The sequence below is a fragment of the Pteronotus mesoamericanus genome, unplaced genomic scaffold (assembly GCF_021234165.1).
Source record: "Pteronotus mesoamericanus isolate MK-2021 breed Mesoamerican mustached bat unplaced genomic scaffold, CSHL_Meso_final scaffold_118, whole genome shotgun sequence".
NCBI lineage: Eukaryota > Metazoa > Chordata > Mammalia > Chiroptera > Mormoopidae > Pteronotus > Pteronotus mesoamericanus.
In genome coordinates this window covers 3,416,394-3,441,137 of record NW_026555301.1, presented here as the reverse complement: position 1 = coordinate 3,441,137, position 24,744 = coordinate 3,416,394, and the positions used below count along the sequence as shown (strand labels likewise).

The 24,744-nt window shown below is 39.8% G+C and overlaps 1 protein-coding gene across 4 annotated transcripts in view; it reads left to right on the top strand.

Moving 5' to 3' along the window:
• EEFSEC (eukaryotic elongation factor, selenocysteine-tRNA specific) overlaps positions 1-24,744 on the top strand; it is a 328,850-nt gene that overhangs the window by 163,573 nt on the left and 140,533 nt on the right. For all 4 annotated transcript variants that reach the window (XM_054587485.1, XM_054587487.1, XM_054587484.1 and 1 more), the window contains exons 3-4: positions 15,958-16,054; positions 17,725-17,889. In XM_054587485.1, coding sequence (XP_054443460.1) covers positions 15,958-16,054; positions 17,725-17,889 — 262 coding nt within the window. The remainder of the gene's footprint in view (positions 1-15,957; positions 16,055-17,724; positions 17,890-24,744) is intronic.

Sequence of the window (24,744 nt, the reverse complement as noted above, 5' to 3'; positions counted from 1 at the left end):
TATATATACAAAATAATGAGATTTTGATGTATGTGCAGCAAAATAAGCATGTCGGGTGTGGCAAACAATTTAATGTATATTTTTAATTGAGATATAACTCATATAGCATAAAATTTACACTTTTAATATGTGCAGAGTTACACAGCCATCACCACTATCTAACTTCAGAAATCCTGTACCCATTAAGCAGTTACTTGCTATGCTCCCTGCCCTGCAGTTCTGGGAACCACAAATCTGTTTCTGTCTCAATGGACTTGTGTATTCTGGATAGTTCATATAAAAGAAATCACCAGTACATGGCTTTTTATATCTGCCTTCTTTTACTTTTTCATTTGGGATTGATAGACATTTGGGCTATTTCCACATTTTGGCTTCTGTGAATAGTGCTGCTATGAACAAACGTACTTTTCTTTTTTTTTTTTTGAGTACCTGTTTTCCATTTTGGAGGGTATGCATGTAAGACAATTTTGGGTCATGTGATAATTCTGTGTTTTTAATTTTTAAAGCATTTTTTTTTTTTTTTTTGCTGGATATAGAATCCTTAGTTGCTTTTTCTTTTTAACTTTTAGCACTTTGAATATGTCATCCCATAACCATCTGGCTGCTATACTTTCAGATGAGAAATCATCTCTTAATCATATTGAGGATGACTTATATGTGAATGAGTCACTTTTCTCTAGCCACTTTCAAGATTCTTTGTCTTTGTCCTTAGTTTGATTATGATGTGTCTAGATGTGGATTGCTGAATATTTCCTTCTTGGAGTTTGCTGAGCTTTTTGGATGTGCACGTTAGTATTTTATCATCAAATTAGGGAAGTTTTCTTTTAATTGTTGTTCTATTACAGTTGTCCCAATTTTCTCCCATTGTTCTCCTGTGCTCCACCAATCCTCTGCCCCTGGCTCCCACATAAATCCCCACACTATTGTCCATGTCCATGGGTCATTTATACTTGTTCTTTAACTAGGCCATTCCTCTTTCCTCCTGTACCTCCTCCTCCTCCCCTTCTGGACGCTGTCAGTTTGTTCCTTCTTTCCATGCCTCTGGTTTTATTTTGTTGGTTTGTTTTATTGATTAGAATCCTGTTATAGGTGAGATCATTTGGCACTTGTCTTTCACAGCCTGGCTCATTTCACTTAACATAATACTCTTCAGTTCCATCCATGCTGTTGGGAAAGGTATGATTCCCTTCTTTCTTTCTGCTGTGTAGTATTCCTGTGTAAAGGTACCACAGTTTTTGATTCTCTCATTAACTGATGGACACTTAGGCTGTTTCCAGCACATGGCTATTGTAAATAACGCTGCTATGAACATAGGGGTGCACAGGTTCTTCTGAGTTGGTGTTCGGGAATTCTTTGGGTAAAGTTCCTGCAGTGGACTCTCTGGGTCAAAAGGCAGTTCCATTTTTAGTTTTTTGAGGAAATTCCATACTGTTTTCCACAGTAGCTGCACCAGTCTGCATTCCCACCAACAGTGTACTGGGTACACTTTTCTCAGCATCCTCACCAACACTTGTTTGTTGATCTCTTTATGACGGTCATTCTGACTGGTGTGAGGTGATATCTCATTGTGGTTTTAATTTGCATCTCTTTGATGGCTAGTGATGTTGATCCTCCTTTCATATGCATAAAAGGAGGCCCTCCATACGCCCTCCTTGGAGAAGTAGCTGTTCAGGTCCTTTGCACATTTTTTAATTGGATTGTTTGTCTTCCTGGCATTGAGTCGTGAGTCCTATGAGTTCCTTATATATTTTGAATTTCAAACCCTTGTCTGAAGTATCATTGGCAAATATGTTTTCCCATGCAATTGTTTCCCTTTTCATCTTGCTGATGTTTTCTTTAGCTGAGCAGTAGTCCCATTTGTTTATTCTTTCCTTTATTTCCCTTGCCCTAAAGGATGTATTGGTGAAAATATTGCTTCATGGGATATCTGAAATTTTACTGCCTGTGTTTTCCTTTAGGACTTTTATGGTATTGCGGCTTATCTTTCAGTCTTTTATCCATTTTGAGTTTATTGTGGTGTATGGTGTAAGTTGATGGTCTACTTTTGTTTTTTTGCATGTACCTGTCCAGGTGTCCAACACCATTTAAAAAAAAATTTTTTTTAATATTTTTTTCTTTTTAGAGAGGGAAGAAGAGAGAGAGGTAGAGAAACATCAGTGTGTGGTTACATTTCATGTGCCCAGTCTTGGGGAGGCAATCTGCAACCCAGGCATGTGCCCTACACTGGGAATTGAATCAGCAACCCTTTGGTGCACAGGCCGGCGCTCAATCCACTGAGTCACACCAGCTAGGGCAAAAAACACCACCATTCATTCAAGAGGCCATTTTTACTCCATTTTACGCCCCTGCCCCCTTTGTCAAATATTAATTGACCTTAGAGACTTGGGCTTATTTCTGAGCTCTCTGTTCTGTTCCATTGATCTACATGTCTGTTCTTATGCCTGTACCAGACTGTTTGATTACAGCGGCCTTGTGTTATAGTTTGATATGAGGTATTGTGATCCCTCCTACTTTGTTCTTCTTTCTCAGAATTGCTGAGGCTATTTGGGGTCTTTTATGGTTCCACATATATTTTTGAAATGTTTGTTCTTCATTCAGATTTGGAAGATTATATGTTTCTAGAAATTTATCCATTTCGCCCAGGTATTCAAATTTCTTGCCATATAGTTCATAGTAATTTCATAGAATCCTTTGTATTTCTGTGGCATCGTTTGTAATTTCTCTTTTTGTTTCTGATTTCATTTGGGTCTTCTCCTTTTTTTAATTTTTTTATTTTTTTGAGTCTGCTTAAATGCTTGTTGATTTTGTTTATCTTTTCAAAGAACCAGCTCCTGGATTTATTGACCCTTTGAATTGTTCTTTTAGTCTCTATGTCATTTAATTGTGTTCTGACCTTAATTATTTCCTTCCTCCTACTCACTCTGGGCTTTGTCTGTTGTTGTTTCTCCAGTTACTGTAGATGTAGGATTAGGTTGTTTATTTCAAATTTTCTATCTTTTTTAAGTAGGCCTGTATTGCTATGAACTTCCTTCTCGGGACTGCCTTTGCTGTGTTTCATGGGTTATACGCTGTTCTGTGTTCATTTTCATTTGTTTCCAGAAACTTTTTAATTTCTTCTCTGATCTCATTGTTAACCCAATCATTGTTTAATAACAAGTTATTCAGTCTCCATTAATTTGACTGTTTTTGAGTTTTTTCCTTTGAGCTTGGTTTCTAATTTCAAGCCATTGTGAGCAGAGAAAATGCTTGATATGATTTAAATTTTCTTGAATTTGTTGAGGCTTGTTTTGTGTCCTATCATGTGGTCTGCTTTTGAGAATATTCCATGTGCATTTGAAAAGAACGAATATTTTGCTTTTTGGGGGTGATAGGTGCTGCATACATCAATCAGTTAAGTCTATTTGATCTAGTGTTGTGTTCAGTGCCACAATATCCTTGTTGATATTTTGTTTGGAAGATCTGTCCATTGTTGACAGTGGGGTTTTAAAACCCCCTACTGTAAGTGTGTTGCTTTCTATGTCTTTCTTGAAGTCTTCCAAGATTTTCCTTACATGTTTGGCTGCTCTTATGTTGGGTGCGTATATGTTAACTATGTTTTCTCGATGAATTTTTCCCTTCTGTTTTATGAAGTGATTTTCTATGTCTCTTTTATGGTCTTGGTTTTGAAAGCTATTGTGTCCGATATAAGTATTGCTACCCAGCTTTTTTCTTCTGGTCTGTTTGTTGGAAAAATTTTTTCCATCCCTTCACTCACAGTCTGTGTAGATCTTTTGTTCTGAGGTGGTCTGTTGGTGATAGCATACATGCAGGTCATGTTTTCTTACCCATTCGACTACACTGTGTCTTTTCATTGGAACATTTAATCCATTTACACTTAAGGTTATTATTGATATGTACTTATTCATTGCCATTTTTTTCCTTTATATCTATGTTCATCTCTCTCTCTTCATCTTAAAGGAGTACTGTTAGAATGTCTTGTAATGCTGGTTTGGCGGGAATGTGCTCTTTTAGTTGTTGTTTTTTTTCGGTCTGGGAAGCTCCTTATTTTGCCTTCTGTTTTAAATGAACACTTTGCTGAGTAGAGCAGTCTTGGTTGCAGGGCTTTGCTTCTCATTAATTGGAACATTTCTTGCCATTCCCTTCTGGCTTGTAACGTTTCTGTTGAGAAATCAGCTGATAGCCCTATTGGGGCTCCCTATATGTTAGTATCTATTTCTCCCTTGCTACCTTTAAGGTTATCTCTTTGTCTCTGAATTTTGCCATTTTAATTATGATGCGTCTTGGAGTAAGCCTCTTTGTACTCAATTTGATTGGGACCCTCTGTGCTTCCTGGACTTCTGTGACTTTTTCTCTTCGTCAAGTTCAGGAAGTTTTCTGTCAGAACTTTTTCAGACAGATTTTCTATGTCATGTTCTTCTTCTTTGGTACTCCTTCGATATGGATATTATTATGTTTCATGTTGTTGTGCAGTTCCTTTACGCCCTCTTTATTCCTTTTGAGTCTTTTTTTTGTTTTGTTGCTCTCTCTGGGAATTTATTTTTCCTTGTCTTCCAGCTTGCTGATTCTATCCTCTGTTTCATCTAGCCTGATTTTATTTCCTTCTACTGTGTTTTTCATTTCAGATATTGTATTTTTCATTTCCTCCTGTAAATTATTGATAATTTCCATGTCTTTTTACAGGTTGATGTAGTTTTCAGTGAGTTCCTTGAAGCTTCCCTGGAATTCTCTGAAGTTCTCAGTGATGTCCTTGAAGTCCTCATAACCATTATTTTGAACTTGAGATTTGATATTTTGGATGCTCCAATTTTGTTTAGCAGTCTTTCTGGGGATTCCTCCTTTCATTTCGATGAAGGGTTGTTTGTCTTCCCATTTTCAGTGAAGGAAGAAATTAAGAAGCACATAAGTAAATGGAAGCATCTACCATACTTATCAGAAGAAAGAATTAACATCATCATTTTAACATCATTAAAATGTTCATACTACCCAAAGTAATCTGTAGATTCAACGCAATCTCTATTAAAATACCAATGACATATTTCAGATATAGAACAAATATTTCAAAAATATATGTGGAACCATAAAAGACCCCAAATAGCCTCAGCAATTCTGAGAAAGAAGAACAAAGTAGGAGAGATCACAATACCTCATATCAAACTATAACACAAGGCCGCTGTAATCAAAGCAGTTTGGTACAGGCATAAGAACAGACATGTAGATCAATGGAACAGAACAGAGAGCTCAGAAATAAGCCCAAGTCTCTAAGGTCAATTAATATTTGACAAAGGGGGCAGGGGCGTAAAATGGAGTAAAAATAGCCTCTTGAATGAATGGTGGTGTTTTTTGCCCTAGCTGGTGTGACTCAGTGGATTGAGCGCCGGCCTGTGCACCAAAGGGTTGCTGGTTCAGTTCCCAGTGTAGGGCACATGCCTGGGTTGCAGGCCGCATCCCCAGGAGCGGGCACACAAAATGCACCCACACACTGTTTCTCTACCTCTCTCTATAAATAAATAAAATGTTTTTTTAAAAACTTGAGAGAAAATCAAGATGGCAGAGGAGTGAATGGAAGTCACAGCGATCTCCTCCCAGAACCAATCTGCAATCACAGCTAAATTGTGGAGAAATCACCTAGAACAAACAGTTGAAAAATATTGAGAGAGGAGCCTTAGAACCTTGGACAAAGAGAAGAATCAGCTTTAACACAACCTAACTGATAAGGAGTGCGGTGGAGATTACAGAAGGCAGACAGGGCACGAACGGGCAGCAGCACCACAGGGGTATTGAAACAGTTAGTTGGATCCCCCTGAGAAGAGTGGGGTCTAAACCACAAGTGGGGATCTCTAGCCTACAGCACCAGAACCTGAACAGTGCACAGATAACTACCAGGTGCAAAAAGCGGCAGGGTTGCTCTGCCAAAGATAGGCAGCTGGAGATGCAAACAGCCTTTTAAAGGGCCAACACATGAATTTGTATTGGCAGCCACTTACCCTTGTCTCCAGCAAAGACAGGGGAAGAGTGGGCAAGAGACACTGAAGGCAAGAGACTGGAGACAGAGGCTCTGGGGAGAGAACTGAGAGAGTAGCCAGCAGGATTCTGGTGCTGATTCATCCCCCATATGGCAGCAGCCATCTGGCTCAGGCAGACTATTCCCCTATTTGGCAGCAACGTGAGAGGACCCAATAACCCCGCCTCCAGGAGGGACTCTGCCCCGCCCTGTGACATCTAAGCCTGACTGCTAAGTGCACAGCGGTTAGATTAACAACTGAAGGAGACAGCCACAGACAGTAGATTCCTGGAAGTCTCAAACAGACTGCCTAAGATCAGACAGGGTCAACATCTGACATCATCAGAGGCAGATCCAGAAAGAAAAAACAGCAGTCTCCTACCATAGAAGTTCACAACACAAAGTCAGGAAGTCAAGACAGAGAACTTAAGAGGCAGAAGCAAAAAAGAAGAATCTCACAAATAATGGGAAGACAAAGAAACACCCACTAGTTGAAGGGAAAGGAGGAATCCCCACAAAAAGAACTAAATGAAATAGAGGCAAGTAAACTATCAGATATTGAATTCCAAACAACAGTTCTAAGGAAGCTCAATGAGCTCAGTAAGCTCAGAGAAAACTACCAAAAACTACAGGGAAACGACGAGGAACTTACTGCAAACTACATCATCATGAAAGAGGACATAGAAACTATCAATAAGAGACAAGGGGAAATGAAGAATACAATTTCTGAATTGAAGAACACCGTAGAAGGACTCAAAGGCAGGCTTGATGAAGCAGAGGATCGAATCAGCAAGCTGGAGGACAAGGTAGAAAAAAGCTCCCAGAAGGAGCAAGAAAATAAAAAAAGACTCAAAAAGAATGAAGAGGCATTTAGGGAAATACAGGACAACCTGTATAATAGGGACACCAGAAGGAGAAGAAGAGGAGCAAGGGATAGAGAACCTTTTTGAAAAAGTAATAATGGAAAACTTCCCTAATTGGAGGAGAGAAAATGTTACACAGGCCAGAAAGCACAGAGGGTCCCACTCAAGAGGAACCCAGTGAGGCCCACTCCAAGACACATCATCATTAAAATGGCAAATGTCAAAGACAAACAGAGAATCATTAAGGAAGCAAGGGAAAAAGAGGTAGTAACATATAAGGGAGCCCTGGTATGGCCAGCAGCTAACTCCTCAACAGAAACACTGCAAGCCAGAAGGGAATGGCAAGAAATATTCCAAGGAATGTAAAACAGAAGGCTGCAACCAAGACTGCTCTACCCAGCAAGGCTCTCAATTAAAATGGAAGGCAAAATAAGGAGTTTCTCAGACAAAAGAAGGCTAAAAGAATACACCTCCACCAAACCAGCACTGCAAAATATAGTAAAAGGATTGTTTTAAGATGAAAGGAAAGAGTCTATGAATACCCAGTTCCTTTCAGAGTCACCAATACTTGATAGTACCAATATTTTTAATACTTACTAATCTGATTGTGACAATGATGTGTTATTTTAATTGTTACTTTAGTGTTTGTTGAAAGTAAACCTGTCTTAGTATATTTGTTGCCTATTTCTATTATTTTTAAAAGCTTTAAATGACTTTTTGGTATTCTTTATCCATTTTTTATTAAATGTTTGTAGGTCGTTTTCCCTAAAAAAAACAACAACCCAAAAACCTATTAACCTGTTTTCAGATGTGTTGCAAATATGTTTCTGTTGTATCACTTGTCCTGTAACTTTTTAAAATATGTATATTACTATATAATCTTAAATGTTTAATATAGTCATATTGTCAATTTTGTATAGCTTCTGGGTTTGAATATTTTACTTCAGAGTAAGTAAGAGATTATTTTGTATGTTCTCCTGATACTCCTTAGATTTTACATATTGATTTTTAACTCACCTAAATATTTTTTGTATAATGTGTGAAATAGGACTCTATATTTGTTTTATTTCAAGAAATAGTGGTTCATGCACCTTATGTGTAGAATAAGCCTTATTTTCCCCATTGATGTGAAATATCAATATAATCATGTAATAATTGTTAGATATATACATTTGTTTCTAGAATGCCCATTTTATTTTACTGATGTACTTGATTATTTATGTGCTGGTGTCATGTTGTTTTAATTGCCGAGACTTTATAATAGATTTAAAATTTTTAACATTATAATGGATTTTGACATTTAACATAAATAAATAAATAAATAAATAAATAAGATCAGTCTGCATTTAATTAAAAAAAAAAAGAAAGAAGGAAGGAACTCCTACCCTTTGCGACACCATGGATGGAACTGGAGAATATACTGAGTGAAATAAGCCAGTTGGTGAAAGACAAATATAATATGATCTCACCTATAATTGGAATCTGTTCAATAAAATAAACCATAGGCATGGAAACATGGAGGAGACTGAAAGTGAAGGAAGAAAATGGTGGAAGGAAGGAGTAGGGAGTAAACAAAGTTCACGTATGAATGACCCATAGCCATGTACAACAGAGTGGGAATTGACTGTGGAGCAGGGGATGGGGTGGGATGGGTGGAGGAGGGCAAAGGGGAAAAAATTGAGACAACTGTAATAGAATTTAAACATTATTTAAAAATAAAAAAATAAATATCAACAATCAAAAAAAATTAAGAAAAATAAAAAGACAACCAACAGAATAGGAGAACATATTCACCAATGTGTCTGATAAGGGGTTTATATCCCAAATTTACAAAGTACTTACAAAACTCAACACCCAAAAATAAAAAAAAAATTAAAAAATTGGCAAAGTACATCTTCTCCAGAGAGGACATAGAGATGGACAACAGACACGTGAAAAGATGCTCAACGTCACTAATCATAAGAGCAACACAAATTAAAAACACAATGAGATATCATCTCACACCTGTCAGAATGGTTATCATCAGTAAATCAACAGACAATAAGTGCTGGCGAGGATGTGGAGAAAGGGGGACCCTTTTTCACCTTAGTGGGAATGCACCAACATTGGTGCAGCCACTGTGGGAAGCAGTATGATGATACCTCAAAAAATTAAAAATGGATCTGCATTTTGACTTAGCGATCCCACTTCTGGGAATATATTCAAATGAACCCAAAATACAAATCCAAAAGAATATAAACACTCCTATTTTCATTGCAGCAGTGTTTACAACTGTCAAGATATGGAAGCAATCCAAGTGTCCATCAATAGATGAGTGTATAGAACAACCCTGGGACATATACACAATTGAACACTACTAGTCTGTAAAAAGAAGAAAATTTTACCCTTTATGACAATATGGATGGACCTGGAGAACATTATTTAAATTTGAGGCGAATGAAAGAAGACAGAATGGAGTAGGAGAGGGGAACAGTAAAATTTTAGATTTGAAATAGCAACATAGTGAAGACCTAAAGATAAAATTGAAGAAATGGAACAAAAACCACCATATCCACAACCTGAAAGCAAAGACTGAGAAAGGTGGAAAGAGAGCAAGGGTGGTTTAAGGGCGGGGAAAAAGAATATAAGATAATTAATTACAAGAAAACTGGTTTTGAGAGGCTAGAATGCAGAGAAATAGTAAGAGTTTGGAATAGAAACAAGTCATACCAAGAGAGAAAACAAAATTTAAAATGAAAATAAGAGGAAATAAGAAGGTAAAATGCGGTTAGAGAAGGGAGGAGAAAATTATGAGATTTGAAATAAACTGTAATATAAAATCTCATAACTTAATATGCACAAACTTGAAGGACAAGAAATGAATGTTAAAAGGCTATGCAGGAGAGAAAATATCTTAAATTATGAAGAAGACCGTGGTGGAATTCACCTCAGAAGCATCTAGTATTTACTACTTTTTCCTTTTGGGATCTGTCTCTGGCATTGTCAAATGATGTCCCAGCCTGGCTGGAGAAGCTTGTTTGAGACTTCCAGGGATCCTCATTCTATGGCTGACTCCTTCAGTTGTTAATCTAGTCACTCTGTAATGAGTAGTTGTGCTAAAACACCACACAGTGGGACAGAATAATTCCTGTTGGTGAGGCTATTGCTTCCCCTCAGGCTGATGCCACTTGGAGGGCAATGCTCTGCCTGAGCAAGATGGCCCATGCTATATGGGGGATGATTCAACACAGAAATCCTGATGGCTACTCTCAGTTCTCTCCCCAAAGCCACTGTCCCTGGTCTCTTCTCAGGCATCTCTAGTCCACTCTGCCCTGCCTTTGCCAGAGCCCAAGGTAAGTGGCTGCAAATGAAATTTTGTATGTTGGCCCTTTAAATGGTTCTCTGTGACTCCAGCTGTATGTCCCTGGCAGAGAGAAACCCTGCCATTTTTCCCAGCTGGATGTTTTCTTGGTTCTTTTTTGGGCTCTGGTACTGTTGGGCTGGTACCCAGCTTAAGGTTTAGACCCTCACTTCTCAAGAGGAAGCCCCTGGCTGCTGAAATATTCCTCCTGCACTTCAGCTGCTGTTCATGGAAGCCCAGCCTGCCCTCTCATGTCTCCTTTGCATTCCGTACCAATCACATTGTGTTGAAGGTGTTTATACTATCTGTCCATGGTTATAATGCTTCTCTCGCACTATTGTTCAGTTGTTAATTCTGGATGATCTCTTTGCAATTTAGTTGTAATTCCAAACTGGTCCTGGGAGGAGGTTAGTGAAGCTTCTGTATACTCCTCTGCCATCTTGGATCTCATAGTCAAATTTGGGAAATTTTTGAAGTTTATTGATATATTCTTTCTTCCCCTATTTCTCTTTTCTTTCTGGAATTCTCATCATGCATATGTTATGTTTGACGATGTCTCAAATATCTTTGAGGCAGTGTTCATTTTTCTTTCTTTTTTTTTTTGTTTTCCTCAGATTGGATCATCTCAACTGACCTATCTTTCCGTTTGTTGATTCCTCTGCCTGTTCAAATATGCTATTGAGCTCCTCTAGTGGATTTTTAAAAAATTTTTAGTTACTGTATTTTTCAAGTCCAGAATTTCTACTTGGTTCATTTTTATATAATTTATCATTCTTTTTTGATGTTCTCTATTTGGTGAGATATTATCTGAGGCAGACTCTTCAGGTCCCTGTTCGGGCACCAGCTGAGGAGGCACAGGTCCTGAGGGCCCCACATTGGACACTAGCTGAGGCAGCATGGGGCTCTGGATCTGAGGGTCCCTGTTTGGGTGCCAGCTGTGGAGGAGAGCAGACTCGGGTCTCACAGAGTACACTCCAGGTCATCACAGATGGGGAAATAAAATAAGTCATCCCAGACACTTTTCTCTCGGTCTGCCAGGGGAAGAGGGTGGCACTTCCCTCTAGCAGAGAAGGCCTCGAGCCCCTGTGCTCAGTGGCTTTTATTGAGAACCATATGTGCAGGCATATACACCATCTATGCAAAGCTCATCTATCAATGTCAAAGGCTATGTTTATAGAAAACAAATAGAAATCATAGGTAACAATTGAAGGAACATAAGAGATTTGCCTCAGGTCAGGGTCTGTGAATAATGTAAACATCCTTCCCAGCATTAGCCAGTTAGGTTATCGTAGCTTTTGAGGGAAGGGCAAAACATATTTCAAGGAACTTAGCTCTAGGCCTGTTTTCCCTCCCAGGAACCACCCGATCCAGTTTAAGGCTGTATCTGCCTTTAGTATTGTTTTAAGTTTGAGCCAGGTGGGCAGGACAGAACCGCTAAGAGATAAGGAGACTTGCTTCAGATAGAATGAGAACTCCAGCCATATCAAAGCCAAGGGATGAGGTTCTTTTTCCCCTTCTCCATGTCCCCTAGGTGCTTCTCTGATGGCCCCTATGCAATTGTGCCTATCTTAGGTTGTCCCTGCCGCCGAGGGTGTCTTACCCGTCATTAACTAACCCGCCATCCTCCAGGGCCAAGAAGGGTACCAAGGGGACAGGTTTCGTCTCCTCAGTGGCCTATTCTCCCAAGGCCTCCTTGCTCAGATCCAGCCTTGGGGCTTTCTCGCCTGTTGGCAAGGCTACAGGTGGTATGGTTCCCAACAATTATCTTTATTCTTTCCTTCATTTCTTTAGACATACTTTCCTTTACTTATTTGAAGATACTTAAAACCACTGATTTAAATAAAAGAAAAATAAGCAAATGGGACTACCTCAAACAAAAAAGTTTTTGGATAGCAAAAGAAACCATCAACAAAATACAAAGACAGCCCACTTAATGGGAGAACATATTCGCCAATGATATATCTGATAAGGCGTTAATATCCAAAATGTATAAAGAACTTATAAGGGGGGGACCCAAAAAATTCAGAATTTGTTTATTAAAAAATTGTGTATTTATTCTTACGTGTTTAAACTTCAGTCACCTTCAAAGTACTTGCCTTTTGATCTAATACACCTATTGAGATTTTCTTTTCCACTGCTGAAAACAGTTTTTGAACTCGTTGATTTTGATGCCTTTTCATGCTTCTACTATTTTTTTATTTCACCTCTTCCACATCTGCAAAATATTTCTCTTTGAGGACCTTTTTCTTCTGGGTAAAAAAAAGTCACTTGGGGCGAGATCTGGTAGATAGGAAGGGTGGACCATGGGGGTCATGACATTTCTGGTCAACAACTGCTAAACAATCAGTCCAGTGTGGGTAAATGCCTTCTTAAATCACCCATGATGAAATAGGCAAGCATGTTGAAAGAGTCTTCAAAAAACTTCACTTAAGCCAAACACAGCCTCTCACAACACCACCAGCTGGTACACTGATACAGATGAGTTCTTAGAACCCTCCCCAAGTAGTAGAAATCTGTACTACCAGGGACCCACCTTCCAGAAGATAATTCTGTTTTGGGGGGAATGCCCCCCACCTTGTATACAACTCAACTTTAAATAAAGTCTAATTTCAAATGGGTAAAAGACCTGAATAGGCACTTGTCCAAAGAGGATATGCAGGTGGCCAATAGACATATGAAAAGATACTCAATGTCACTAATCATCTGAAAAATGCAATTTAAACCACAATGAGCTATCACCTCACACCTGTGAGAATGGCTATCATCAGTAAATCAACAAACAAGAAATGCTGGTGAGGATATGGAGGAAGGGGAATCCTCATGCACTGTTGATGGGAATGCATATTGGTGCAGCTTCTGTGGAAAGCAGTATGGAGTTACCTCAAAAATTAGAAATGGAACTGACTTATGACCCAGCAATTCCACTTCTGAGAATATATTCAAACAAACCTGAAACACTCATTTGAAAGAATTTATGTACCCCTATGTTCATTACAGCATTATTTACAATGGCCAAGATTTAGAAGCAGTCCTTGTGCCCATGTAGTAGATGAGTGTATAAAAAAGCTGTGGTACATTAATGCAGTGAACTACTATTCAGCCGTAGAAAAGAAAGAAACCTTACCTTTTACAATAGCATGGTTAAGTGAAATAAGCCTGTCAGAGAAAGACAAATACCAAATGATTTCACTTATATGTGGAATCTACTGAACAAAATAACGTAATAGAAACAGACTCATAGATACAGAGAACAGACTGACAGCTGTCAGAGGGGAGGGGCGTTGGAGGTTGGGTGAAAAAGGTGAAGGATTAAGCAAAAAAAAACACCCCAAAACCCAAACTCATATACGCAGACAATAATATGGTGATTACTAGCGTAATGAGGAGGGGGGTAGTCTGGAGAGAGAGAAGAAGGTAAAGGTGGATAAATGGTGACTGAAGGAGACTTGACTTTGGGTGGTGAACCCACAATACAATATACAGATAATCTATTATAGAATTGTGTACTTAAAACCTATATAATTTTTTTAACCAATGTTACCCCAATAAATTCATTAAAAATTTTTTAATGAAAAAACAAAGTTTTTGTCTAGCAGGACTTCCTTAGGAACAGTTTCTTTTAACTCTTTTTTTCTTGGGTATGGGTCATACTCTTGTTTCCTTTCATGTATTGTGAATTTTGTTGAAAGCTTGACATTTAAAATAATGAGGCGATACTGGAAATTATATTCTCCTCTTCTCCCACATTTCCATAGTTTGTTATTATTTCCATAGTAACTTTCATAAACTGATTCTCTAAAGTAATGTGTGACCACTGAAGCCTCTGCCCAGTTAGCTTAATTTGTCAACTAATAATTTGATATTTCCTTAAATGTCTGGAACCAGTGTGTCTCCCAGTCTTTGTCAAGGGTCTTTATGTGCATGTTGGAGTACGCTTTTAATGCTCAGGCAGGCAGTTAGCATGCTGCCTTAGCTTTCACTTCTTGCTTACATAGAATATCAAGATGAACACAACAGAGAGCTTAGGGCCTTCTCATGTCTTTTTAAATTATGCACAGTGCCTTGGGCATGCCTATGGCCCTATGCCTGCAAGTACCCTTCTAGATTCCCAGAAATCTAAGCTTTCTGGTCAGCCTGTTTTTGCCAAACTTTTATATTTGCCTCCGGCAAATGTTAAACAATTTCCTCTGATTATTTTCAACAAAATAATCAGAGGCATTTGGCCCCCCTCCCCCAAAAGGCTGTTGGCCTGCAAAGCAGGTCAAATAAAGATAGGCTGGCAAGTGGGGTCTTCCAGCAAACTGCCAGATAGCAAAAATAATGACAGTTCTCTGGGAGAGGGGCTTTAATGGAGTTCAGACCCATATGCATTCTTTAGTGGCTGCTGGTTTTCACTCTGCACATGCTGATTGGGCAGGGGTGAATGAGAATAAGGCAAATTAAAATGCCATAAAACTCTTATTCTTACTGAGATTCAGATTTTTCCACAGATTGCCACAAGCCTTTCATTAATTTCTAGAGTTCTGAAAATGTTTATTCTGATAATTTTGCCAGTGTTCTTACTGCTTTTCTGGAGGAAAGGCTTTTTGAATGTCCTTACTCTGCCATTTTGCATTTTGCTTATTTTTCAATGTATGTTGAGTCTTAGACTTATACCCCATGAATTTATCCCAAAGGAAGGCCAAAAAAAAAAAAAAAAAAAAAAAAAAAAAAAAGGCAGCTATGTCCACCATGTTTATCATAGGGTTATTTTGTAATAGTAAAAAACTTGGTATGTTCTAAATGAGTAACAGCAAGGAAAAAAGCATGTAAATTCTGGGTCACACTATTATGCAGCTGTTAAAAACAAAAGAGGAGGCCTGGGAAGGTGGGAGGGTAACATAGAAGTTGTGAGTCTTGGTTCTAGGGTCAGATGGGTTGGACTGGAATTTGGATTTGAGAATTAATTTAGCTCTCTAACCCTCGGTTTTTCATCTATAAAATGGTGACAATTTCATAGTGGTGGTATGAAGGTTTCAGTGAAGGTATCTATGGTATATGCTTAACTTAGCCAAGTTATTTATTGTTGCTGTTGCTGCCATTTAACAGGAAATTCTTTATGATATAATGGCAAATAAAGTAGGATATGAAATTATGTGCATACTATAACCAGAATATTAAAAATACAATTTCTTGGCAATGTGTTGAAAAACCAAGACTGGAAGAAAGCATACCTCAGTGACAGGATTATGGGTTGTATATTTTCCCCTTTCCATTTTTTTTTAATAGAAAAGATAAATAAATATCTTCTTAAAGAAAAAGGGGCTCTCTGGAAAAATCCTAGAGGGAATGGCCTCCATTAGACTGTTATGGTGCAGGTGCTTTCCCTGGTGCATCTTCAGGGACTTTTGGTCACCAGTATTTCCTGAGTCTATGCAGGAGGCTGGGAGGTATTTATTAACCCTCTTTAAAGGATCTTTAATTTAGAGGCCTGTAGGCCAGGGTTTACTGCTGCCGTGTTCTGAAAGTGGAGGTTAAAACCCAGGAGCACCCTCTTAAAATCTGTTGTTTAATATAAGACATTTCCCTTTGGGGCCTCCATTTCCTCATCTGCCAAGTGGAATGCAGTGGCACTCTCTGTTTAGGTGCTTCTGAAAGGAGGAAAGAAGAGAATACCCAGAGTGCTCACTGTTCTTCCAGGTGCTTCATAGATGTGTTCTGTGTTCATGTTGATGATCCTTCTAACTATAGTGGGACTTGTTTTTCTGTTCCAGGTTCCAAGGTGCACCGATTATAGCTGTGGCGGCCAAGCCTGGGGGACCAGAGGCCCCTGATACGGAAGCTCCACAGGGCATCTCAGAGCTCATTGAGGTACTGTCAGCTTGAATCCAGGTTGTTCTCTAGCCCCATCTCTGCTCAGTCAGGCTCCTCTGTGTCCTCGCTCGGCCAGAGAGAGACAGAGACAGCCTCAGCAAGAGGACTATGAGGTGCTTCCTTTAAACCCCTCCCCGTGCACCTTAATGCATCCTCCCTAAGAGTTAATCCCAAACAGAACTGAAGGCCTCCACTCTTCTAAGCCTTTCTTTTTCCTTTTTCTTGTCAAATGCCTCCACACAAACAAAGCAGATCCTGTCATTCTGGATCTATGGGGCCATGTCATCTGTTCCAGTCCTTCAGATTGTACCAGACCCTCCAGCGTGTACCACTGGGTGGGGTCCATGAGGCAGGGGGAAGGAGATGTGCCCAGTAGCAGTGGCAGTGCGGCTTAGGACCTATGGCCTTTGCCAAAGCAGTGGAGGCTTCATTTTCTGAAGCCATGGGCCGAAGTCTCAGTCTGTTCCTCCAGGTAGGATAATAGTAGACAGAGGGAGGGAGTGCAGCCATCCACAGGGTGCTCAGGGCATCCAACAAGCATGATGGAGGTGGAGCGGGGGTAGTGATGCTTTCATGGAAATGGCAGTGAGACTGCGGTCTGCAGTGCCTCTGCTGAGCACTTGAGGCAGCTCAGAGGGTTGGAGTGGTCAGGTGCAATGACTCTGGGGCAGTTTGCAGTGCTGGCCCTATCACCTGTTCTCTCTGTGACCTTAGGCACATGACCTGCTCTCTCTTGCCTCAGTTCCCTCACTTATAAAGTAGGAAAGAAAATAGCGCCCCTTTTCTTGTGGAGTTGATGTGAGGGTTAGGCAAGTTAATGTGTATAATGCACTCGGAACAGTGCTATTCAGTTTACTATGATGGTGAGGAATTATTATCACATACTAGGTATTGTACTAAGTTCTTTACATACAAGATCATTAACATTCACAGTGACCCTGGGATGCTTAAATTATTCATCCTCATTTTATCTAAGAATCTGAGATTCAGAGACGTTAAGTAACTTGCCCAAGGTCTCACAGCAAGTTTGTGGTGGAGCTGGGATTCAAACCCAGTTTGATTTCAGGTGGGCTTTTTGGTCTGCCTGGATCCACAGAGCCAAGATCAGGTAGACTGTGTGCTACCACTCTTTCTGTGATTACACAGTGCTCATCTTGCTGACGTAAAACCAATATTTTCTGGATAAGGCTTCCATTACTTTTTCACCAGCTCCAGAGATGACTGGTCTGGGAACTTTGTACAATTGTGTTAAAGCAAAATCTACAGTATATTGCTGTAAAAGATGTTCATATATTCCTTTAAGAAGCCTCTGCACAAATCTCAGGCCAAGGCTGTTTTGAATCTCTAATTTTTTTCTAAAAGAATTGTTACCACAAGATTAAGAGTTGGGAACATTTACGACCAAATAACTTTTTGACAGAAAGTAGCAAAATAAAAAAAATAATATGTTCTTTATTTTCATTTGTTTAATGGTAATTAGCCCTGACACCATCTTAAGCACATAGATAGCATGGGGAAAATAGGCAGGTTAAGATTGAAGCATGTGAGAAGAGTCAGCAGAAAAGAAAAAGCGGTTTACCTGGACACTGTCACATCCTCTGCTCTCCTCTACCCTGCCCCGTCTAGTCCTCTCCTGACAAAATGTGGCAACAGCATCTCTTTTCTAGCTCCTGACGTCCCAGATTTCCATCCCAACAAGAGATCCCTCGGGACCATTCCTCATGTCTGTGGACCACTGTTTCTCCATCAAAGGCCAGGGCACTGTGATGACAGGGACCATCCTCTCGGGCTCCATCAGCCTTGGTGACAGTGTGGAGATTCCTGCCCTCAAGGTCAGTCTTACCTTGTTCTTTCTTTTGCCCCCTCTCTCTAGCGGAGAGGGATAGGGATGACCTCTTTGTCTGTAGCCTGCTGGGTCTGATTCCTGGGACTGGCCAGCTGGCTCTGCTCTGCTCCATCTCCTGTTATGCCTTGACTGGATTCTAGAACTACCACTCCTCTAAATCTTGTAACAGCACCCATTTTTGGAGGCTTATGATGTGCCATGATGAGCCTCCCAAGTAGGTGTCCTTTATAGATAAGGAAACTGAGACCCCAAGAGGTCCATTAGGCTTAGCACCACATGGTCAGCAAGTAAGATTCTAAGTGCAAATCCCCTTTTTACAAGCTCCCTGTGTCAGGGTGGCAAGTACATGTTGGATTGGTTCCTAAGTACCTTTCTCTTAATAACAAAAATTTCAAATTAAACACAATTAGAATCTTGTGTTGTTCAGTCGTACAATCTGGAAGACATTTAGATGAGTTTCATATTCCTAGTGACTGTTGGCAGATGCCGTGTCATCCCTCTGGAGAGCTATGAGAAGGATGAAGCTGGGTGTCTTCCCCATCTCCCCAACCTTCTGGTAACTTCTGACTGGCTCCAATTTAAAGCTGTCTAGTGGCCTTAATATGTACCGTTTTCATTGGGCTTTTCTTATGGCTTTAGTTCACCAGAGAAGAAAAACTTATAGCCTCCCTGACTGCCCTACCTCTTCAGGCGGAACAAAGGTAGAGAACCAGGCTAGTTAGAACTAGGAAGACCCTACTAGGAATTTTGGGTCCAGGGCTATTCTCTAGTTCTAGAGGTACCCAGAGTACAGGGAAGTGGTGGCATGTACTTGGCCCTCTGTATGCAACCAGGGACACTACCAGCTGCTGGATGTACTCACAGCCCTAGGTGAATGAGTTTAGTTTGCATGCTAACTGGGAATTCTCTTTGGAGGGCTGTTGTTGATACAGCTCACTAGCTGTATCAGTCAGGGTCCACCAGGGAAACAGAATCAAAAGTATGCATATGTATAAACATACAGAGAGAGAAAAAGAGAAAGATGTATTTTAAGGAATCGGCTCATGTGAGTGTAAGGCCTGGTAAGCCCAAAATCCAGAGTGGACCAGCAAGATGGAGACCCAGGGAGGAGTTGCAACTTGATTCTGAAGGCTGGCAGAATTTCCTTGTCTTCTAGAGAGGTCAGTCTTTTTTATTAAGGCCTTCAGCCGATTGGATTGGGTTCACCTTCACAAGAGAAGTGCATCTGCTTTACTCAGTCTATCCATTTAAATGTTAATCTCATCCCAAAACACCCTCACAAAAACATCTTGGATAATTCTTGACCAAATATCTTGGTACAGTGGCACAGCCAAATTGACACACAAAATTCACCATCACATTGGGGTATTATTGATACTGCAAACAAGGAAGGCCATGATTGCAGTATCTTCCCTGAGAAGGGGAGGGCAAAGAAGCACCTGTGCCTTGTGTTGGCCATTCCCGGTCTAAGGCAGCCAGAGAGGACATAGGAAAGGGCATTTTAAGGGTAAGAGGAATGGCCAGGGCTTTCCCTAGGTAAAAGAAATCTTAGGTTTAAATCTTCCCCTTCACTTATTTTATGGTGGAGTAATTTAATTGTTGCTTTCTCATGTAGGACTAGGGGTAACAGGGAAGAGTATGACCAGGGAGAACCAACTAAAGAAAAGCTGCTTTTATAACCAGAGGCTGGCCAGGTTATAGGGCTCCCTGATGTGGCAACAGGAGGTGGTGAGTGAGGTCCTGCCCTTCCTAGTCCTAGGGCCTTCACTGACACTGTGGGTCATCATTCCCTCTTCCACTGGCTGTTGTGTATCCTCCTCTGAAGACCATTGGTCCTGGATTAAATCAGATCTATGTTGTGCAGGGACTAAAAGTATAAACCTTAAAAAATAAAGCACATAATTATGAAAATAAACTTAATTTATATTGAACAAAGTTAAGATTATAATAGTGATTGTGTATTAATTCTTAGCTAGAACAGAAAATGAATAAATGCTAAATTTCTTTCCATTCCTTGTGCTCCCTTAGGCAGACCCCTTGTAGCCACCCTAACCCAACATCCCTCAGCCCTGGAAGAAGACATGTCTGCAGCCTGGGAGAGCAGCTAGAAGTAGGAAGGAAGTGTCAGAAGATGGCTCTGTGGGAGGCAGACTTTGAATTAGGAATACCTGAGACTGTAGAGGAAAGAAAAGATATGTGGTGACGGGATCAGTGGCTGCAATGCTAGGACCAAGGGTATGGGGCAGGGCTGAGGCAGAGATAGTCAGCCATGTTAAGAAGACAGGGATGTTTGAGTGGGGATGTGTTCTGAGGTCTTTTGCTACTCTTCTTGTCCTTACAAAGATGTAACTTGCTTGTCAGGATCCCAGTTACACATTCATGATACTTAGGTATGTGGAAGGAGCTTGATGGACATAAATTTAATGCTCCTCTTGCTTTTGTGTATCTGTTTTCCCCTAACCTACTTGTCAACCCTCTTAGTATCAAGAGCTGTATGATTTACTGACTAACTAGTCAAAGAAAGCAGAACTTGTAAGCAATGAACTTAGATATTTGACTGAGGAAATATCAAACAAAGTGTGGAGGATGCACCCTTGTTTTCCTTTGCTGCCTGTAGTATGTGTGAGAGGAAGGGAGTGGATTGAAGAAGGAACTCTTAGCAAAAAGGAACCACACTTGATTTGGGAGGGTCTTGGCCTTTCCAGATTCCAAAGGATGTTACAGGTATGAAATTCTCTTTGCGAAAACATTCTCTGGTGAAAGACCAAGGTCAAGGCTGGACAGCCTTTGCAGAAGAGTTTCTTTTGAGAAATCAGCTGACAGTCTTATGGGAACTACTTTGTAGGTAATTATTGGCATTTCTCTTGTTGCTTTTAAGATTCTCCATTAATCTTTAACCTTTGGCATTTTAATTATGATATGTCTTGGTGTGGTCCTCCCTGTGTCCATCTTGTTTAGGACTCTGTGCTTCCTGGACTTGTATGTCCCTTGTATGTTCCTTCACCAAATTAGGGAAGTTTTCTTTTATTATTTTCTCGAATAGGTTTCCAATTTCTTGCTCTTTCTCTTCTCCTTCTTGCACCCCCATGATGTGAATGTTGGAACTTTTGAAGTTGTTCCAGAGGCTCCTTAAACTATCCTTGATTTTTTTGGATTGTTTTTTTCTTCTTGCTATACTGACTGGATGTCTTTTTCTTCCTTATGTCCCAAATCATTGATTTGATTCATGACTTCATGCACTCCACTGTTGATTCCCTGTAATTGTTCTTTATTTCAATTAATGTCTCCATCATTTCTGTTTGGATCGTTTTTATGCTGTTGAATTACCCACTAAGTTCACTGAGTGTCCTTATAACCTATGTTCTGAACTCTATGTCTGAGAGATTGCTTATCTCCCATTTCATTTCATTTTTTTTCTGGAGTTTTGTTCTATTCTTTCATTTGAGCCATGTTTCTTTGTCTTCTCATTTTGGCAGCCTCCCTGTGTTTGTTACTATGTATTAGGTAGAACTGCTTTGACTCTGTCTTGGTAGCATAGCCTAATGTAGTATGTGCCCTGTAGAGTTTAGTAGCACAGCCTCCCCTATTTCCCAAGCTGGGTACTCAAGGTGCGCTGTCCTTGTGGGCTGAGTACTCCCTTCTCTTGTAGATGAGTCTTGATTACTGTCAGCAGGTCAATGGGAGGGATTATTCAGTTCAGATACTTGGTAGGACTGGCTTGGACCCCTGGCCAGCAACCACCTCCCTCCATGGCTTGTTGAGGTGGTTTGGGTGGTACTCTGGTGTGGTCTGTAACTGTCTGCTGTGGGTATAGGCTCTGGGTTTTCCCAGGTGTTGGAGGCTAAGGTCAGCGTCCACCTGTGTTTTGTCTGGGGCCCCTAGGTGTAAGCTATAAAGTGATCTGCAGATGTCTGCTGCTAGTGCTGGGCCTGGGGCCACTCAGTAAGGGGTATAGGGGCTGGGCCCAGCTGTTGCTTGCTTGAGCAAATTTAGGAAAGTTTAAAGCTTGTACATAGCCCAGCCCTTCCTATGGAAAAACCACTGTTGCCAGCTTGGGTGGGCCTATAAGTTGAATGGGACAAACCTTCAGGTAATTGTCAGGGCAGGATTTACTGTGTGAGCCAGGTTGATGGAGATTCAGATATGGTGCCCCCACACTGTGTAGGTATGGGCTCAGAAAAGATACAGTGGCCACTGTCTGCATTTCTGTCTGGGAGAAAGTGGTCCCCCACTCTTGCCCTAGTGCCAAACACTTCAGTTCCTTCCTGTGTGCCACTGGTGCCCTTCAAAATGCTGCCCCAGTGCTGGAGCCCAGAGGGAGTGAGTCTGAGTAAGTCCATGTGTTTTCTGAAGCCCTTTAGGAGAAGAGACCTGAGAATCCCACAGTTTCTTCCTCCAACTCAGCCCCCATGGTTTTTACAGCCAGAAGTTACAGGGACTTATCTTCCTGGCACTAGAACCCTGGCTGGGTGATCTGGTGTGGAGCTGGGACCCCTCACTCCTGAGATACCCTTCATTTTATAGTCACCACACATGGGTTTGTCACCAGCCTGTTCTACATCTCTGCCCCTTCATCCCTCCTACCTGTCTGGCTAAATGTGGTTTCGTTAATTCCTTAATTGTCGGACTTCCATACAGCTTGATTATCTGATGGTTCTGAGTGACATATGTTTTGTAGTTTAGCTGTAATTTTGCTGTGGTTGTGTAAGAGTCAAGCTATGTTTACCTGTGCCTCAGTTTTGACTGGAAGTCCTTGGATGTTAATTTTGTATCCTGCAACTTTACTGAATATTTTTATCAGTTCTGGAAGTTTCTTGGTGGAATTTTTAGGGTTCTCTATATACAGTATAATGTCATCTGCAAATAATGACAGTTTTACTTTTTCCTTTCCAATTTGAATGCCTTTTATTTCTTCTTGTCTGATTGCTTTGGCTAGGACTTCCAGTACTACATTGAATAAGAGTGGTGAAGGCAGATGTCCCTGTCTTGTTCCTAGTTTTAAGGGACACACCTCTAGTTTTTGCCCATTGAGTGTGATGTTCAATGGGTTTGTCAAATATGGCTTTTGTTAAGTTGAGGTATGTTTCCCTATTCCTACTTTGCTGAGTGTTTTTATCATAAATAGGTGCTGGATTTTATTAAATTTTTTCCTACATATATTGATACCATCCTGTGGTTTTTATGTTTTATTTTATTTATGTGGTATATCATGTTTATAGATTTGCAGATATTGTATCAACCTTGCTTCCCTGGATAAATCATCCCACTTGATCATGGTGTATGATTTTTGTGATTAATTGCCCTGTACCATTTGCTAATATTTTGTTGAGGATTTTAGAATCTATGTTCATCAGGGATATTGGCATATAATTTTCTTTCTTTCTAGTGTTTTTATCTGGTTTTGGAATTAGGATAACGCTGGCCTTGTAATGTGAGCTTGGGAGTCTTCCCTCCTCTTGAATTCCTTGGCATAGTTTGAGAAGTGGGGTGGGTATCAGTTCTTCTCAGAACATTTGGTAAAATTTACTGGTCCAGGTCTTTTGTTTCTTGGGAGTTTTCTTGATTACTGCTTCAATTTCACTAGGTATAATCTGTCTATTCAGATTCTCTGATTCTCCCTGATTTAGTTTTGGGAAGATTGTATGTTCCTAGGAATTTATCCATTTCATCCAGCTTATCCAATTTGTTGGCATAGAGTTGTTCCTATTTTCTTAAATCCTTTGTGTGTGTGTTTTTTTTGTTTTTGTTTTTGTTTTTTTCCTTTTTTGCTGTCATTTATTACATCCCCTCTTTAATTTGTCATTTAATTTATTTTGGTCCTCTTTCTTCTTTTCTTGATGAGTCTCATTAAAGGTTTGTCAATCTTGTTTATCTTTTTAAAGAACCAGCTTTTGGATTCATCAATCTTTTGTATCATTTTTTAAGACTCTATTTCATTTATTTCTGCTCTGACCTTTAATAACATGTTACTTAGCTCCCATGTCTTTGTGTGTTTTTCAGTGTTCTTGTGATTTGATTTTTAGTTTCATAGCATTGTGATCAGAGAAGATGCTTGATATGATTTCAATTTTCTTAAATTTATTGAGACTTGGTTTGTGTCCTGTCATGGGGTCTATCCTAGAAAACATTCCATGTGCACTTGAAAAGTATGTATATTCTGTTGCTTTGTGGTGAATTGCTCTGAAGATATCAATTAAATTCATTTGATCTAGTGTTTAATTTAAGGTAGCTGTCTCCATGTTGATTCTCTGTCTGGAAGATCTACCTATTAAAGTGAATGGGGTGTTAAAATCCCCTAATATGTCTGTATTTCTGTCAGTCTCTCCCTTATATCCATCAAGATTTGCTTTATATGTTTAGTTGCTCCTTTGTTGGGTGCGTAGATGTTTACTGGGGTTATATCCTCCTTTTTGGATTGTTTCCATTATAATTATATGGTGTCTTTCTCTTTTACTATAACCTTGGCTTTAAAGCCTAATTTGTCAGATATAAGTATTGCTATCTGAGTTTGTTTTTTCTTTCCATCTGCATAAAATATCACTTTCCATTCCTTTACTTTTAGCCTTTGTTTATCTTTCATTCTGAGGTAATTCTCTTAAAGATAGCAAATATATGGATATATGGGTCTTGTTTTCTTATCCATTCAGCTACCTTATGTCTTTTGGTTGGAGCATTTAAACCATTTAAATTTAAGGTGATTATTGATAGATACATACTTATTGCCATTTTATTTTTTAACTGTTTTCCTCTGGTTTTTTTCTTTTTCTTTTTCTTAAAGCAAGCCCTTTAACATCTGTTGCATACTAGTTTGGTGTTAATAAACTCCTTTAGCTTTTTCTTC